Source organism: Cyanistes caeruleus, chromosome 3 (assembly GCF_971803275.1).
Source record: "Cyanistes caeruleus chromosome 3, bCyaCae1.hap1.1, whole genome shotgun sequence".
NCBI lineage: Eukaryota > Metazoa > Chordata > Aves > Passeriformes > Paridae > Cyanistes > Cyanistes caeruleus.
In genome coordinates, this window is record NC_141703.1 from 58,926,609 (window position 1) to 58,942,381 (window position 15,773).

Sequence of the window (15,773 nt, forward strand, 5' to 3'; positions counted from 1 at the left end):
CATTCAAGTATAAGAAAGAAGCAGGCTTTTTGCGCTACTGTGCTATGAACCCTCAGTCAAACTGAGCCTTGTTCCAGCTTCCCAGGTCTTCACCTGTGGCAGGACTTCTTTTGTACAACTGAGTATTTAAGATTTACCTTCAGGCAGCCAGCTAGCTGGCTACCTGCATCTTTGATATCTGAACTAAGTGAACCCAGTAATTTAAAAGGAGCTTACATCTGGCTGCAGCAATGGACTTCCTGCAATGCACCCTCTATCTCCGGCCTTTCACATCTTTGATTTCACCACCTTTAGGGTATGCTACAGGACATCTTTTCTTAGACTTCATCTAGAGCAGAATTTAGTGGACTTATGAAAGAAACATCAAGGTTGAGTTTGTTCTGAAGCTGGAGAAACAACATGGGGTGACAAGAAAGATCTGTTTAGAAAGGTTTTACTGTCCTGTTGAGCACTCTTTAGTATTTTTAAAGTTTCTCAGTTAAGCATCTAAATAAACTGCAGGAAGCAGAATGCACGGCTAAACAAAACAAAACTGTATCTGCTCTCACTACCCCTCCCAGGAACCACACTGAGGTAGCCCTCCCTGCCTCAATTCTTCCCTCTTCTATTGGCTTGTAAAGTAAAGCCAGCAATGAACAACCAGCAGAGGTATTAAGTAAGGCCTGTTTTCAACTACACTTGTGCAATTCCCATATCTAAATCCCCAGGCTACCACAAGCTCTGGAAAAATACAGGGAAGGAAGTTACATTACTAATTCCACCCAAAACTGAGCTAGCACTTTAGACAGACAACACTCAGTTCATTGAAATGATCGCATGACTCTGGCAGCAGAAACAGGCCAGTGACCCAGCCAGATATTAAGCCATACAGAAAACCAGAGACAAGATTATAAAGCCAAAAGCAAAGTTTTTTTTAAGAGAGGAGAATAAATGCTTTTTACGTTAACAAAAAAGATCAGTTTGCCATGGCACTTAGCCTTTTAAAAAGGCTCAGGCACCTTATTTCTTGTTAATAAGTGCAAGCTCTAATATTAACCGCCATCTATAGAGAAGCCACATGATTTTTACAATAGAAATCCTACTGAAGCTTCAACACTTACAGGATGTGGTTTAAATAATCAACACCTAACTGAGAGTCTGCTCAGGTAGAAACTGACATATTTTCCCTGTAGTGTAAAAAAACCAATTTAAATTACTTTCAAGCTGATTTCTGAATAACCAGCATGCAGTAATACAATTTAGAAAACAATCTGTAAATAACAGTGAGGAGGTACATACTGCCCCTTCCAGTCACCTGCAGTGCAACCATTACTTCTACTCAGAATTTTATCCTAGCACACTAGAGAAGTTAAAACTATAAAGCACCGTAATTTTGGGAATTCTACATTATACATTCATGGGTTCTACTGGCACAAATCAGCAAAACAGGAAAAATATTTTTGGAGGAGGATGTCTCCGCAATACTGCAGAGGTTATAACATTTCAACCAATTTCTGTTCTGTGCATGAAAGTTACAGGAAGCAACAGGAAGCTTTTGAAAGAGCACAAAGATCTGCTGCAACAATAATGACCTCAATGTTTCCCTTTTGTGTTTTACACCACATTTTTTTCCTCGTGTTTCATAAAACTCTTAGCACGAACTTGTACAAATATGGTTTCTTACACCATCCCATACCTGCTGCTCATCCTCCATGACGTTGCTGGCAAATTCAAACACGAGCTCATTCTGCTGTACAACTGCTGCCATAATAACGCATTCCCAGGTCTCAGCTCCACATACAAAGAAAAATGTTCTTGAATGTCAAAGAACAGAGGTCCAGCTGGGCAGAAAGGCAGGTTCACAAAATGAATCGATGTTCCTGTTTCTTAGATCATCAGTGTTTCTGGGCTCTCGTTTTCTCTAAGCAAAACAAACCAAGGCAAATCCTTTCCTGAGTTGTTCTTCCCACCTCGAGAGTCTTTACCACTGTGGAGAGAATAAAAAAAAAGATTATCATTAAAAAACTGTTACTTTAGCAATGTGAAATAGTAGCAGTGGCAATAAAGCTTTCCATGTATTAAACTGTTCTATCTACATCCAAGGAAGTCAAGATACTTTTGTGTCTCCAAAGGTATTACTTTTACTGATTAATGTACGAGAACTTTCATTACCCGAAACAGAACTGTTTCAGGAAATAAGACATCAGTTTCAAAGTGTTTCATATTAAAAGCATGAGACTAAGGAAAAATTTAAAAAGTTAACAAAAAGAAAATCCACATTTTCATATGACTCAGGTATGCAGTTTTCACATTCTTTAGTATCTCTCATCTTCACAGTTTATTCAAAGTAAAAATAAAAATTCAGACCGACCTACTCTGCTGTAGGACACCCCAAGTATGTCACATTTGTTCTCACACACAGTTCAAATTTAGCAAAGTTGTTGTTTTGCAAGTGAAATTCTCTGGAAGTTGAATCCCCTTGAATGTAAAAATGACGAAACCAATAAATAAATTCTTTTCACAATGCAGAGAGTGCCTGCATTCTACATGAAGCAGATCTTCAGCTCCATGTTAAAAATGCACTGTAAATGTACCCTTATCTCTACCAGAGGCTCGCAAGCGGCCGGAAGGAAACAGTACTGACCACATCATGGCAAATTAGTACCATCAAAAAAAACTGCAGAGTACAAAGAAAAAAATCCCCAACTACAGAATGTAAACAGCTTCAGTGAAGGGATGTGTGCCTACAGTTCCCATGCTTTTACTTACTCATCAGTGCCAAAGGTAAACACGGTTAGGGCTGAGCTGACCAATAGGAAGCTGCACCACCTCTGGGGAAAGAGGCAAGCGCAGAAAGAACTCTTCGTATACAACTCAGGTGACCCAGACATTACTTAAAAAATCTGTAATTTCAAAATAGTAATGGGAACAGGTGTTTAAAATTAGGAACTTAAGGAGTATGTTGGTGCCTAGTAATTAAAATCAATGTATTTTAAAGGAAGAAAAATGTGTGGTTCCTAGTGTTTTGAGCAAAATTCTTTAAACGGTCTTTGATTAAGAGCTGTTGTGACAAAGAATAAGGGACAGAGGTCTAACATGTACCCATCCAGAGCGAGACCCCCAGGAAAATACATGTCAGTGTCATTCATGATGATTAGCATCTTCCTTTGTACAGCAGGTTTAACTTTGCCTTCTTCTTGCAGTAGGCTGAAACTCAAAAAAATGAAGAGCATCTTCCTCTCCCCAGTGCCAAGCAATTTAATTAGGGAGGATCATGTCAGAGACTTGTACTCCCTCACTCTAGGAAATGTAACAGCTGCTTTTCCTATATAGATTTGTGGTATTCCCAAATTCCTAAGTAGTGATGGCAGAGCATTCAGGCATTTAAGTCACTAGATCCTACCCTTCTAAGAAATCAGGAAACCCAAGATTATGCAAACAGGAGAACCTCCCCAACTTCCAAAGCATACTCTAATTAGCTGTTAAAAGGTTTGTAATAGTAGCCACAACCTTAACTACAGAATATTTGCTTTAATGAGAGTTGCACGCATGAACAGAGCAGGAAGTGCTGTAAGGAAACATTTCAACCTCAGCACTTGCCATTTTACTGGATGACTTAAATACTTAACAAGACTTTCACCACACTTGGGCAGGGTTATGGCACTGTAAGCATTACATGCAACCATATAATCCTGGGTGACTTCCCTATATCTAATTATTTGGCCTTGCCTTTTAGAAGATGTGGATGCCATTAGGAAGCAGATACATAATCCCAACATTGTGGGAGTAAGCACAGTTTAGCCCATCCTAGACTCCTACCAGCCTGAAAATAAAGTATATAACTATATAATATAGAGTTTAATATTGCCTTACAGACAGCAATTTAAGTGGGCCAATCTATGCCAACAGGGATATACTAACTTTTTCAGAAGAGAAGACAGGTATGGGAATTCATTGAAGTACAACTTCTATTTCGGTTCCTGCTTAGGAATAAATTGTAACTGTCCAAGAAGATTAAATAATATTTTAAGTCACACCCTCTAATCAGTGAAGAGCAACTTCACTATAAAGGCTCATAAGGCAAATAGGGAAATACAAGAACATCCTCACTCGTCCAAATGGAGACTTCTGTTTAAATGGGGGTTAAGCTAATTGTCCACAGCCAGAATACTGCAAGGACTTATAATCATGGACATTACACTGACTGAAGCCACATGTATCAACAAAGCTACAAGTTCTTAAGACCCAGTAATTTTCTAAGGTCAATGACAACTAACAGAGTCAATGTAAAATCGGGATAAAGGACATGCTGGAGACACAGGCTACCCAGTAAGCTCTTAAATTTAAGAAAAACTGGAGGTCAAGCTACCCCAAAAATTTTGAAAGTTCCCCATATGGGAACTGACATTTTCTTCTATTAGTGCCAGGTTATTCATTATTCTATAAAACATTAATATTTTACAGTAGATACTACAATACCAAAATGGACACTGAATGCCTAAGATCCAAAATGTGTGGCAGTAAACTTACTAAAAGCCATAATATATTTCCTTACTTTTTATTTTAAAAAAAGAAACAACTAAATTCTCAATGCAAAACAAATTATTGTGATTTAGTATCATTTAAGAGACTGCAGCAGTGTAACGTAATTTGATCCACACAAACACTGCTTAAACCAGTCACACTTCATGCTAACATGGAACTCCTAATCATCTGATGCCACAGTAGGAATGGTCTATCAAAAGCTGTTTTATGAGTTCTGCACTGCTGTGATACAGTGATGTGAGGCTGCTCCTTCCCCCCTACACCCCATCCCCAAAACCACCAAGGGCTCTATAGATAAAGTCAAGTGATATATTCTTTTCAGAAGAGAAACGTCTAACCACAACATTAGTACCAAATCCCAAGACAAGTGAACAGGCTTTAGTGAGCTTTTATACCTAACCTTATAAAGCTTGGGGACTCAGACTACTACTGTTTGCGCAACATTTTTTCATTACTTCTGTTGTAGTGCATAGTAATAGTGAATGATCTCCATTGGGCAACAATAGCACAGCAGAACATTGCAAAAGTGCTTTCCTTTGATCCATATCACTTTCTTTGCCACAAAGAAAACAAGAGCAGCTCTTCACAGAAGTCAGCAGAATTCTAAAGCAGCTATATTTTCCTTCATATCTAGTTTTATAAAGTGTGCTTTCATTATTCCAGCTATCGGAGGGCCCTGCTTTCTATAGGCTAACACAAACACAACTATTGTTTTTGCTGTTTAATGCCTCTTATCCCCTGCCTGATTTTACATACATCTACCAGTAGAAAATAAGTTATTTGCAAAGAGCATAAAATGTGTAAATTCTATTCAAATACACAGTAAACTTGACTACACACAAATAATCCTAAGAGAAAGGGAACCCAATATATATTATCATAAATTTTACATCGAATTTTCAGAACTGCAGAGGAAGTAAGGTTTTGCTTTCATTTTTACTAATTGTTGTACAAATATATTATAAAAAGCACCATTAAGACACAACAATATAAACAAACTTCTTAATTCTGCTTAATCCTTGAAACTGAACTCAAATTATTTCAATATGCCTGGAAACTCCCCTCATCCACTGATTTCAACATCTAAAAACAAGCTCCTCAATCAGTCTGTCAAAAAGCACATTCAGTTAATCTAAGCCTTAGTACCTGCTACTCTGGTATCCCAGAAGATGCACTGTAGCATTCTGTCCTAGACATCAATTAGACATCATAACTTTTTCCCCACCACTCTTCACCATTTAGACCCCCCCAGTTAATCCTAGTCCATTGAGGACTAACTGAGACAGTTCAACAAAGCTTCTAAGAAATACCTCCAGAACCAATGTTTTTGGTCCCAATGGTGAAGCTGCAATATTGCAATTAGGCACCATGTTGGAATCCACAAATTCTCCTTCAAATCTTGATAATATGAGCCAGTATAGGCCACACTACCTCAATCAAGCACTGTAATGCAGAACACCAAAATAAGATAATGGCACCACACTGGAGCAGGCATAGCAGGCATCACAGTACCAGGCAGAAAACCAAAAATTTGCTAAAGGTCAGCTGTGAGCTTAGAAAACAAGTCTTGGTACAGAGAGCATCCCAGATGAGCTGAAAGATGCCTCCAGAAAGCTACTGGATCCAGTCCCATTTAGGGTTACTAAAGATGACGGTAATCATCCTGCACTGACTTTCTCATGAAATTAATAAGATCATTTTTACATTTAAAATAAGAACCAGCTTAGCTGGTTTAAGATTCAAGTGCAGATCTGAGTTCTCAGTACTGATGAAACAGTTCCACTCATTCAACACAGGGACAAATCACTTGATACTGTAATTCCCCACTGACTTCCTAAGACAGTCTGCAGCATTAGCACTAGCCTAGAAATACCAAAGTTGTGACTTAACAGAAATGCCAAGGTGAACCTCCCCTTCTCTACACAATCTTGCATACAGGGAAAAGAGGGGACTGAATGAGAGGAAAGAGAAGATTAAAGATATCACCTGGAAATCTGAACAGAAGGACCAAAAACCATCTCAGGTGAGGACAAACACATGGATGGTAACCACACCATTTCACTCCAATTTCTAACTCTATTCTACCAGTGGAGGTTAGCCACTGGTAGAACCACCATAGTTCAACCCCAGAGTCAGTTCACCTTCTGAAGAGTAACATCCCTTTAAGATAATGAACAAGTAGCATCATAAGTCAGGTTTTCTTAAAAAGGAGGGCAAACCTGAATGATATTGTAGTTCTCAATGCAGAAATCCCAGACCAAAAACAATCTTTATATATAGTCCACACCAAGCAAAAAAGTTAACAGTTTAGTATTCTGTGTCATTCTTCATAGATCAACTTTTAGTATTCAGTAATACTACAAATTTTCACAGGACAAGGGATTTGAAACATGTCCTTAGACCCAGGGCATCTGCACTGATGAAATGACAAGAAGAATTAATTAATATATGTCACTTGGCACAAAAAGTTTCTGAAGGCTCAGTATTTCAACTGCTCACACAAATTAAAGGAGATAGAAAAACAACATGGTTAAGAGGGTAGCACTGACGAAGGAAAGAAACAACATAAGGAACAGACTCAAGTCTTCTGAGAGCATCCATGCTGCCTAGGGCAAACTGTGCAAAGGGCAGCTGACATAATAAAAGCCAACAGAGTGACCTTTGCTGAGCTTTCATTAAGGACAAAGAAATCATCACTATCAATAAATCCCTGTTTTGCAGCCCGTCTGGAAACCACAGGCTCTCTATGCATATACAGCAAGGAGGACAAAGAGTAAGAGGGTTTATCTTTTAAATATAAACAAGCATAAAACCCCAAAACTGACAGAAAATCCAGTCAATATCAAAGAAATTAAATTAACCCACTTGACATAAAAACAGAAGTTTACTCCAAAGAGAGCAAAAAACACAAACGCAAGCAACAAGCTCTCTGCCATCACAAAAAATTTAAAAAAAATTTTAAAAAATCACATTTTCATCTCTTTTTTTTGTAACTATCTCTTTTAGCCTGAACATTTAATTTGAGGCAAGATTCCTTTCCAGACTATTAACAGTAATGGCCCCAGCACTGTTTACAAACTCCCCCACCCCTGAAAACCCTTTTCTTCCAATCTCCCATGTTCCCTCATATTTTTTAAGTTCCTTTTATTCAGCACATTTATGTAACACAGCTGTTATACACAACCCCAGCAACCTGGCAGAGCACTGCTGGGAAAGCTGAAAAAAATTAAAGCATGGTTGAGGCTTTTTTTCCTCTGTATCCTCTCTCGCCAGCAGGCTCAATGTGTCAAGGCAGCCCCAAATCAGTGTAGGTGTGTAGATGTAAAGCACTGTAAGTAATTAATATATGCTGTAGCAACAAAAGATCAGCCCACTACCAACAGGCCAGGCCTAGAGAGCAACCTAAAAGATACTGAGGAGAGACAGGCTTTCCCCAGCTTTAGTACAAAAGCTCCTAAGCTCCAAAAAAAAGTATTTGAGCATCTGTTAAGAGCAAGCCTCCCTAATTTGATCAGACAAGGAAAGGCCAGGCTGGGTTTTAGTCACTTCTCTGCAATGTTTGCTCCAGAAAAGTAGAACCAACTCAACAGGAAAAGTTAGCTGACCTAAAGCAAGGGAGCAAAGACACTCCAGGGGGAGTAGATGGTCCAAATCCACTCTCCTGCTTCCCTACTCCCCAAGCATGAAAAGAATTGAATTTTGCATTTCCATAGACTAGCTGCATAGTATAAGAAGAGGTTAAGGAGATGGGACACGACCCATCCTCCATGATGGGACAACTCCATCCCACCTCTCCTCCCCAGATCATGTGAGAGTTTGGACCTCTTTTCCTCCTTGCTTGCCAGCCCTCAGCTCTCCTTCCATCCCAGTCAAAACTGTTTAGTGGATTCAAACATAATTTTGCAGCTTCCTGACCTTTGGCACACTAGACACGAAAAAGAAAAGAGCAGAGTAAATTTTTGGAAGTGTTTAAGCCATAACCTGGCTACTCATACAGCTTTGAAACATTTCAATTCAAAGTAACCCAAATGAAATTTGGGTTACTGATGCGTCAGGTCACAGATAAATCACTTATTTCAACTACAGGAAGATAAAAGCCACATAACATTGCTTCACTGCACAGCCCCTACTCTACCTGCCTGCACGGACACATGGACCCAGGTACACACAAACCAGCTGCAGTTGCATGAAAACACATCATATCCGTGTGCACGTGCATTACATACACACCAAAGCAGCACATGTATGAAATGTGTGCCCTTCTACTACTAATTGACTTTTAACTTCTGGTGCAGCTGTTTTGCCTACCGAAGATTAGAAAAAAACCCCACCATCTCCCACATCTCCATACAACAAGGGGATCTGCAAAAGTCCTCCTTCGCTGCTTCCAGTTCAGCCACCTCCACCCACTGCTGCTCATCAACACCCCAGTGCTGCTGGGAAAATACTTAGCTTGATCTTCTCTCATCCCCTGAAAGTCAAATACAAGCAAGATGAACTGCCCACACCCCCACCTCCAAAAAAAGAGGACATCTAAAAGGACAGTGTCCCCCAGGCAGTGCATGGGTCAGCACATGGTTTGCCAAGCCTGAAAGAATTCCACAGTCTGTTTTCCAGACAGGGAATGGAGCAGCACCAATATCTCAGGGCAGTACAAACATCTTGGTCTTGGAAAGCTAACATCTGTGCATAGCCATTATCAAAAAGGAGAGAGGAGTGTAAGTCAGGCCTTTACCACCTCAAAAATGCTGGCCACAAGCACACCATCACACCAAGCTCCCTGGCAACCGACAGCATGACTGCCCATCTTTCTATGAATTCTCTGTAGGGCTACCTAAAGGTCTCTTATCCTAACAAAACCATCAGGTTTTGTTATGGAGAATGTTTCTGAAAGCATGGCCTTGTTCAGCAACTTAATATGGATCCAAGGACCAGATGAAAACATAACATTCATAGCAAAGACTCCTCTTGCTACTGCATAATGGCACACAAACATGCTAATGTCCCGTAAATGCAGAGACTGGGAAGTGTGGTTTGCTGGTCCAAAACTCTTGGCAGTCACTAGCTTGGTCTGCCCCTTGATTCTGACTTTTGTAGTTAAATCATCATTATTGGTAAAGTAAGGAAAAAAAATCAAGTGATCATATTTCTCAACTAATAAAATGAGAACAAGGAGACATTCAATTAAGTCAAGAAGCAACCAGTTTTGAAAGGATGAAAGGAAAGCAATTAAAAATGCATCAGCCTAGAGGTACTTGCTCAAACTCCTTGCTACAGACATGACAGAAGTCAAAAGCTTAGGAAAATTGTAAAATGTTTTAAAAACAGCTCAATGTAATTAGACCAAACCAGCCCCACTACATAAGGATTTATTTTTAAACAATGAAAAAGAGCTGTCTTAACACAAGACAAACCTTCAGTATTGCAGATTGCAATCACATCTCTAAATGAAGGATTTTGCTGCTATTTTTTATTTTTTATTATTTATAGCATTTCTGGATTTACATATTCTCCACCAGACAAACAGTAATATATTAAACATTGCAAAACCAGAATAGACGGACTACAAATAGATACGACACTGCAAATGTCCACTTAGTCTAGCTCATCAAGTGGTAAGTGATACTAATTATGGAGAGAAAGGAAAACAAAAGATCTCTCATTACTACTTCTCCTACCACAATTAGTACATGCTATTTTATCCAATAGTAAATTTGCAGAGACAGGACTGGTTTTATGTCTTGTAACAAGATAACCAAATTACCAGCATTAATAAGTAACATTAGTATCAAATATATCTTCCTATTTTTTAAACTGCAGAAAAATCTCAAAAAGCTGTTTTAAAAAAATATAACCAGAAAACAGTAAATTTATGGAATCCTAAATCCAGTTCAGAAATCTTTGCAAACTAAATGTATTTTTCCAGTGACACAAAATAAACGTCTTAAAAGGCACCTTTAAGTGGTTTCTGGCATTTAATAGCACCTTTTATGGAGCATTAAGACCACAAGACTATAAGCATCTGTAGCAATAGAGCTGCAGATAAGTCAAATTTCACTAGGGAAAGATCCCAACACAGAAAGAGCGTAAGGGCTGAGCTCCAAGACAGCTAAAACAAGATATGAGGAAACCTGTAAAAGAGGGGTGGAGGGGGGAAGAACTGTTTGACCCTGGAAGATTTTGCTCTTTTGATTAACACATACAGACAGGAAAATGAAGTAGTGGCTCTGGGAGGAAGAAAGATCAGAGAAACAAAATATAATTGCTTTGGAAGGATGCCAAACTTCACAAATTACCAGTTGCCAGTCTGTACCCAATACTGACATAAAACTGTCAATCGTTCCCTAAAAACTATTTTGCCCATAAATTAGCAACAGTCACTATTTTTAAATCACCTGCATGTAAAAGTTAAATTTATCAAAGAAAAATGGATGGCAAAAAAAAAGAATTTTTTTTTTAGCTGCACTATAAATGAGCATATATATATATATATATATACACACACACACACATATATATATTAAAGAGGAAAAGGAAAAAAAAGAGGCCAGCAGAGATCAAGTTCTATTTAAAAGTTTCTTATTCCAGGCAACCTCTTCCAGCCAAGCATCAGTAATTCTAGATTAGGGAGTTAAACTCCCACAGGACTTTTTCTGCATTCTGCAAAAGTTGCTACAGGACCCAGCTCATTAAAATTCCAATTACAACTTCTGCAACACAGATTTTTAGCATTCTGTGGATTTCATTTTGCAATTCATTTTTAAAAAAAAACTCTTCTAACTGGACTGTCGAAAGCAACAAACAAAATACTTTAATAGGTTCAAAACTACTCTCTGACATAGCCATAGAAGTGCTGTGTGATTTGCATTTCTGTGTTTGAGTACTTGAGCAATTTCAGAAATCTGAATTTAATTGATATGCACCAGCCAGAAAGGGGCACAAACTAATCCACACAGAACCTGCTGAGGCCTCCCCTTTCCCAAACACACAGACCTGGACTTCAAGCCTCAGTTTGGTACTTTGCTCTTGTCAGTGATGTTTATGTTCAAGGTTGCATTTGGCAAGTGCCAGGCTGAGAAATATAAAGGGTCTTACCTTTGCAGTGTCTTTAAAAAATCTGGGTATGAACACAGAGCAGATTAGGCCATGTTTCTGTTGTTTGCCTCTCATTTGCTGTCAGCTGTCAGCAAAATGAACAGTCAAAAGCCTCTGGAGCAGGCTGGTATTAGTCAGCTAGACTTGAATTTCCAGTTCTTTTACATTGCTGTCTATTTTCCTCCATTAGGTTAGCCTGTCCTGCCCTGGTATCAGATTACAGGGAGCCAACATTTATAGCACCTTGCAAAACAGTCGAACATATCACATACCTAAGTCTGCCTATACCTGTTGCCCCCAATGCTTAACCCTTTCTACCAACAGAAGAAACATTTATTCTAGACTCTATCACCTACAAAACATTTGCAGCAGAGGAATTGTTTTTCCTTCTTACCTCACAGCTACAGGATACAGTGAGATTTCATTTTAGGAACTGCAGAACACAGGCAGGCTACGCCAAGAACAGAGGCCCCAAGATGCTGGCAAGAACAAACCTGCACCTGCTGACCCTACCTCCAACGAGAACCCTGTTCTGGAAGCACTTGCCGCTTACCTCAGCGGGTCTGAAAAACCCCAATCCCCATTCTGGGTTCAAGATCATGTAATCCCACGGATTCCTTGTCTCCCCTCAGACCCTGCTGCTAGAGCAGGAGGCAGGCAGGTGTGTTCCCAGCGCGTAACTGGAATGGCACAAGGTGATGGTGTTTCCAGCCCACAGCTCTCCCAGCATCACCAGCTTTCTTCTGCCCAGCCAGCACGTGGTGCTGCCCTGGGCTTGGCTGCTCCACCATCTCCCTGATAGCTTTTAGCCCAGCTTCCCTTTCTGGAAGGTGTCCTTCCAACCCTATTTCCACAGACTAGGGCCTATAATTTAGACAGTGGCAAGTCAAACCCTGCAATGCTGAAACAAAAGAAGGAGCAATTTCCCTCTTTACACAAGAGGTATGGCCATCCCTGGGCCATCAGCTACAGTGGTAATGCTTCAGAGGACTGCATCAGGTATTTTATGTGTTCTTGTATGACAGGTGCCTTAGCTTTCCTACAAGTTCATCATGCATCTTGGACTTAAACAGTTTTAACAAATGAATATGTATATTCTTACAACTCATCCAGGGTTGTTCAGGCATCCTTCTTCTTTGGACCAGTGGTCTATTTCGTTAAAGCTGAGAATATAGGGTGGAACACCATTACACTCTTACAAGCAAGCTAACTCAAGAGACCAGAGATGAAAGACACAAGAAGAACTTTAATTACATGCTGCATTAACTTAAATCTTTACTTAAGTAGCTTTTACTCCTTTAGATAAGAATTGCAGACCCAATCAAGGCAAAGCAAAAAATAAATGGCTAAGAGGGCTTGTAATGAGAAACAGTACAGCTCATACCACAAAGCACTGCAACTAATACTTATCTATAAGCTGCTCTAACTCAGCACTAGACAAGCATTTTGGTCTTTGAGATTCTACTCATTTACAAGAACACTTTTATTTATACTTGTTAGCACTGTGGTTAACAATGACACGTGAGTAAAATATAGATACATATTTCAGTCTTATTTATAAAGCTTATCAGTTAAAACATGTTTTTGCAAACCATGCCTGAAGCTTTTTAGCTATTTGCCACAAAGATCCTCATTTAACTTTGCCCATAAATACAAGAAATTAAATACTCAGTCACACATTTATATACCACAGGAATAAATCAGTGAGAAATTTTGCATCAGGCATGAAGTCACCTGTTTTCTCCAATAATTTCTCTCTGTAACCAGCCAGAGCACCTATACAGTGCCACAACACACACCTTCGCTAAACATCCCCAAAGGTCCATTTTATCACCCATTCAGTCACAACAACTGAGATTACTCCTCTTCAGAAGTTTTTTCTGAAATAGTTTGATGAGTGAACTAAAGCAAGTAGTATTGTGAATTTTTGGGTTTCAATGGCTTGGGGAGTCCAACATTATTCCTAACACAGGCAGGGATTTACTAATGGGTTTGGGATGGGAGAGACAAATCTCCATCAGCAAATCTCTTGGAAAAATAAAGGCACATCTCCTACTCTCAAAATCACAAATACTTGCACTGAGCTTTCATATAAATTCAAAAACCCCAAAAAGCAACAAAAATGCCCAACCCAAGAAAAGGTGGTAACACCTCCTAGTATCTCACAAGTGGAATTACTTCATTCAAAAGTCTGTAGAAATGGCAATGGAAGGTAATTTAAGAAGTGCAAAGTACCAAACCATACCTACAATCTGGCAGACTGATAAAGAACAGCTGCACACAGGGAAGTCAGAGCCATCAGTCAGACTTCTGAATTCCCTCTCACGAACCTCCAAGTCAGAGGTAGTCTTTTTGACTGTTTGTCTTTTCTAATATAATTGTCTGGAGTTTTTTAGCACAAGAGCATTCAGCTTAATTTTTGGCTTAAACAGCCAAATTTTTGGCTTAAAAACTTTGGTTTTTTACAGTAGCTCAGACAGCATTTATGTAGGCCAAGTAGACTTGGTCTCTTAAAACAAACCACATCTTTAAGAGAGTTTCCCAAAGCAAGATGTTTGTTACTCCTTTCTGAGGTGAAATCTTCTGTCTGATTTCTGTATGATAATTTACAGACCACTGTAGCTGCAACTCACATATCACCCAAAGCCTAACAAAAAAATTTGAAATTTATTGAAAATTATGGTTATAAGCTTTTAAATTCACAGGTAGAAGGGTGAAGGCTAATTTGGGTTATAAGGCTGTAACTGTATATTTTCCCTCTGCATGAGTCACAGCTCTGAGCTGGGACGTGCTTTCTGCATGGGCAGTTTGTACCAGCGTCACAGCTCACCAAAGAGAAAGACAAGAAGGAACTCCTGTTCCTTCAAAATACTCCAGACATTCTCAAGTAAAAAACAATAGGTAACATTTGCACCATGCAGGAAAGGGAGCAAAGTCACCTGCTGACCAGTTTGCTCTGAATTCAAATACTTTCAAAACATTAGCCTAAAACTGAGCTTCAGATGGGATACAGCTTTAAGAAAGTACCAACACACACACAGCAGTGAGACATGGAGGGAGGAACATGGTCTTGGTTAGAAAATATGAGTATTACATAGCCAGAGGGACTTCAAAAAACAAAACAAAGAAAAAAAAAAACCAAACCAACAAAACCCAGACCTTAGGCTCTTGCTGTAACTTGTTTGGTACACAAACCACCTTGTTACTAGACAGCCAACTACTTAAGGGTGTGGAGCACATAGCACAAAGAGTTCTATGTGCAGGTTATACCAATAATCTTATCCACTGTAGACACACTGAGTATCTCCCCACCGTACATGGAAAGAAGCAACACAATTCACTTGTCTCTAAACCTTCCAGAGATTACTCCGTCACCCCTGTAGAGAAGCTGCAGATTTGAGCTTTTTATCTCCAGTCTTGGTCATCATCTTTCCTTCTTTCTCCCTACTAGCATCTTCAGCATTACTCACTTGATATGCCTTAAGAACAACATTTTCAGAGGCAAATCCTTCTATCCTGTTCTTATTTTCCTCTTGCATATGTTTGTCTCATTTCAGCCAGCTTTTCAAAAGGTAATTACCTTTCAGGTTCCAAGACAGAAATTCACTGAATTGTGTTCTTTTCACAGAATCATGGAAGTGTGGGCTCCCAGGAAAGCAGAGCAGAGGGGCAGAATCATACCCCTCACCCTGCTGTCCACACTGCTTTTGATGCAGGCCAAGATACAATTGGCTTTCAGGGCTGCAAACACACATTGTTGGGTGATGTGCAGCTTTTCATCCCCCAGTCCCTGGACTTGGAGTATGATGGTGCCTTTGCTTCTTAATCCTGCACAGTAAGAATCCTGAACCAAATGCCTTTTTAAAAACAAGGCCCTTCACCTATTTGTTCAGTATTGCCCTTCCCAAAAAGCCACTCCTGGGTTAAATCAATGGGGTGCTGAAGACTGCCTGAACTGGAGAAGCAGCATTAACAGTATGAAGAGTACAAACATTTTTGCAGTACTGAACATCTGTCCAGGACATAACATGTTACAGACCCAAGTAATTCAAAACTATACAGAAAAAAATCTTAATTAAAGAACCAAATAGGGAATATCTAAAATCATGACTTTAAAACCTCCTCAAGGTGAGAGACTGCTTACACAGTTGTAG

General features: G+C 39.4%; 1 protein-coding gene across 11 annotated transcripts in view; it reads right to left on the minus strand.

The window, feature by feature from the left end:
* ELF1 (E74 like ETS transcription factor 1) overlaps positions 1-15,773 on the minus strand; it is an 82,587-nt gene that overhangs the window by 33,690 nt on the left and 33,124 nt on the right. For 7 of the 11 annotated variants that reach the window (XM_086881158.1, XM_086881161.1, XM_086881160.1 and 4 more), the window contains one exon: positions 1,676-1,966. In XM_086881158.1, the coding sequence (XP_086737284.1) occupies positions 1,676-1,747 (72 nt within the window). In that variant the 5' untranslated portion in view covers positions 1,748-1,966. Of the gene's footprint in view, positions 1-216; positions 387-1,675; positions 1,967-2,748; positions 2,883-15,773 lie in introns of those variants that run through there. The other 4 variants (XM_086881167.1, XM_086881168.1, XM_086881166.1 and 1 more) reach the window with 2 other exon arrangements.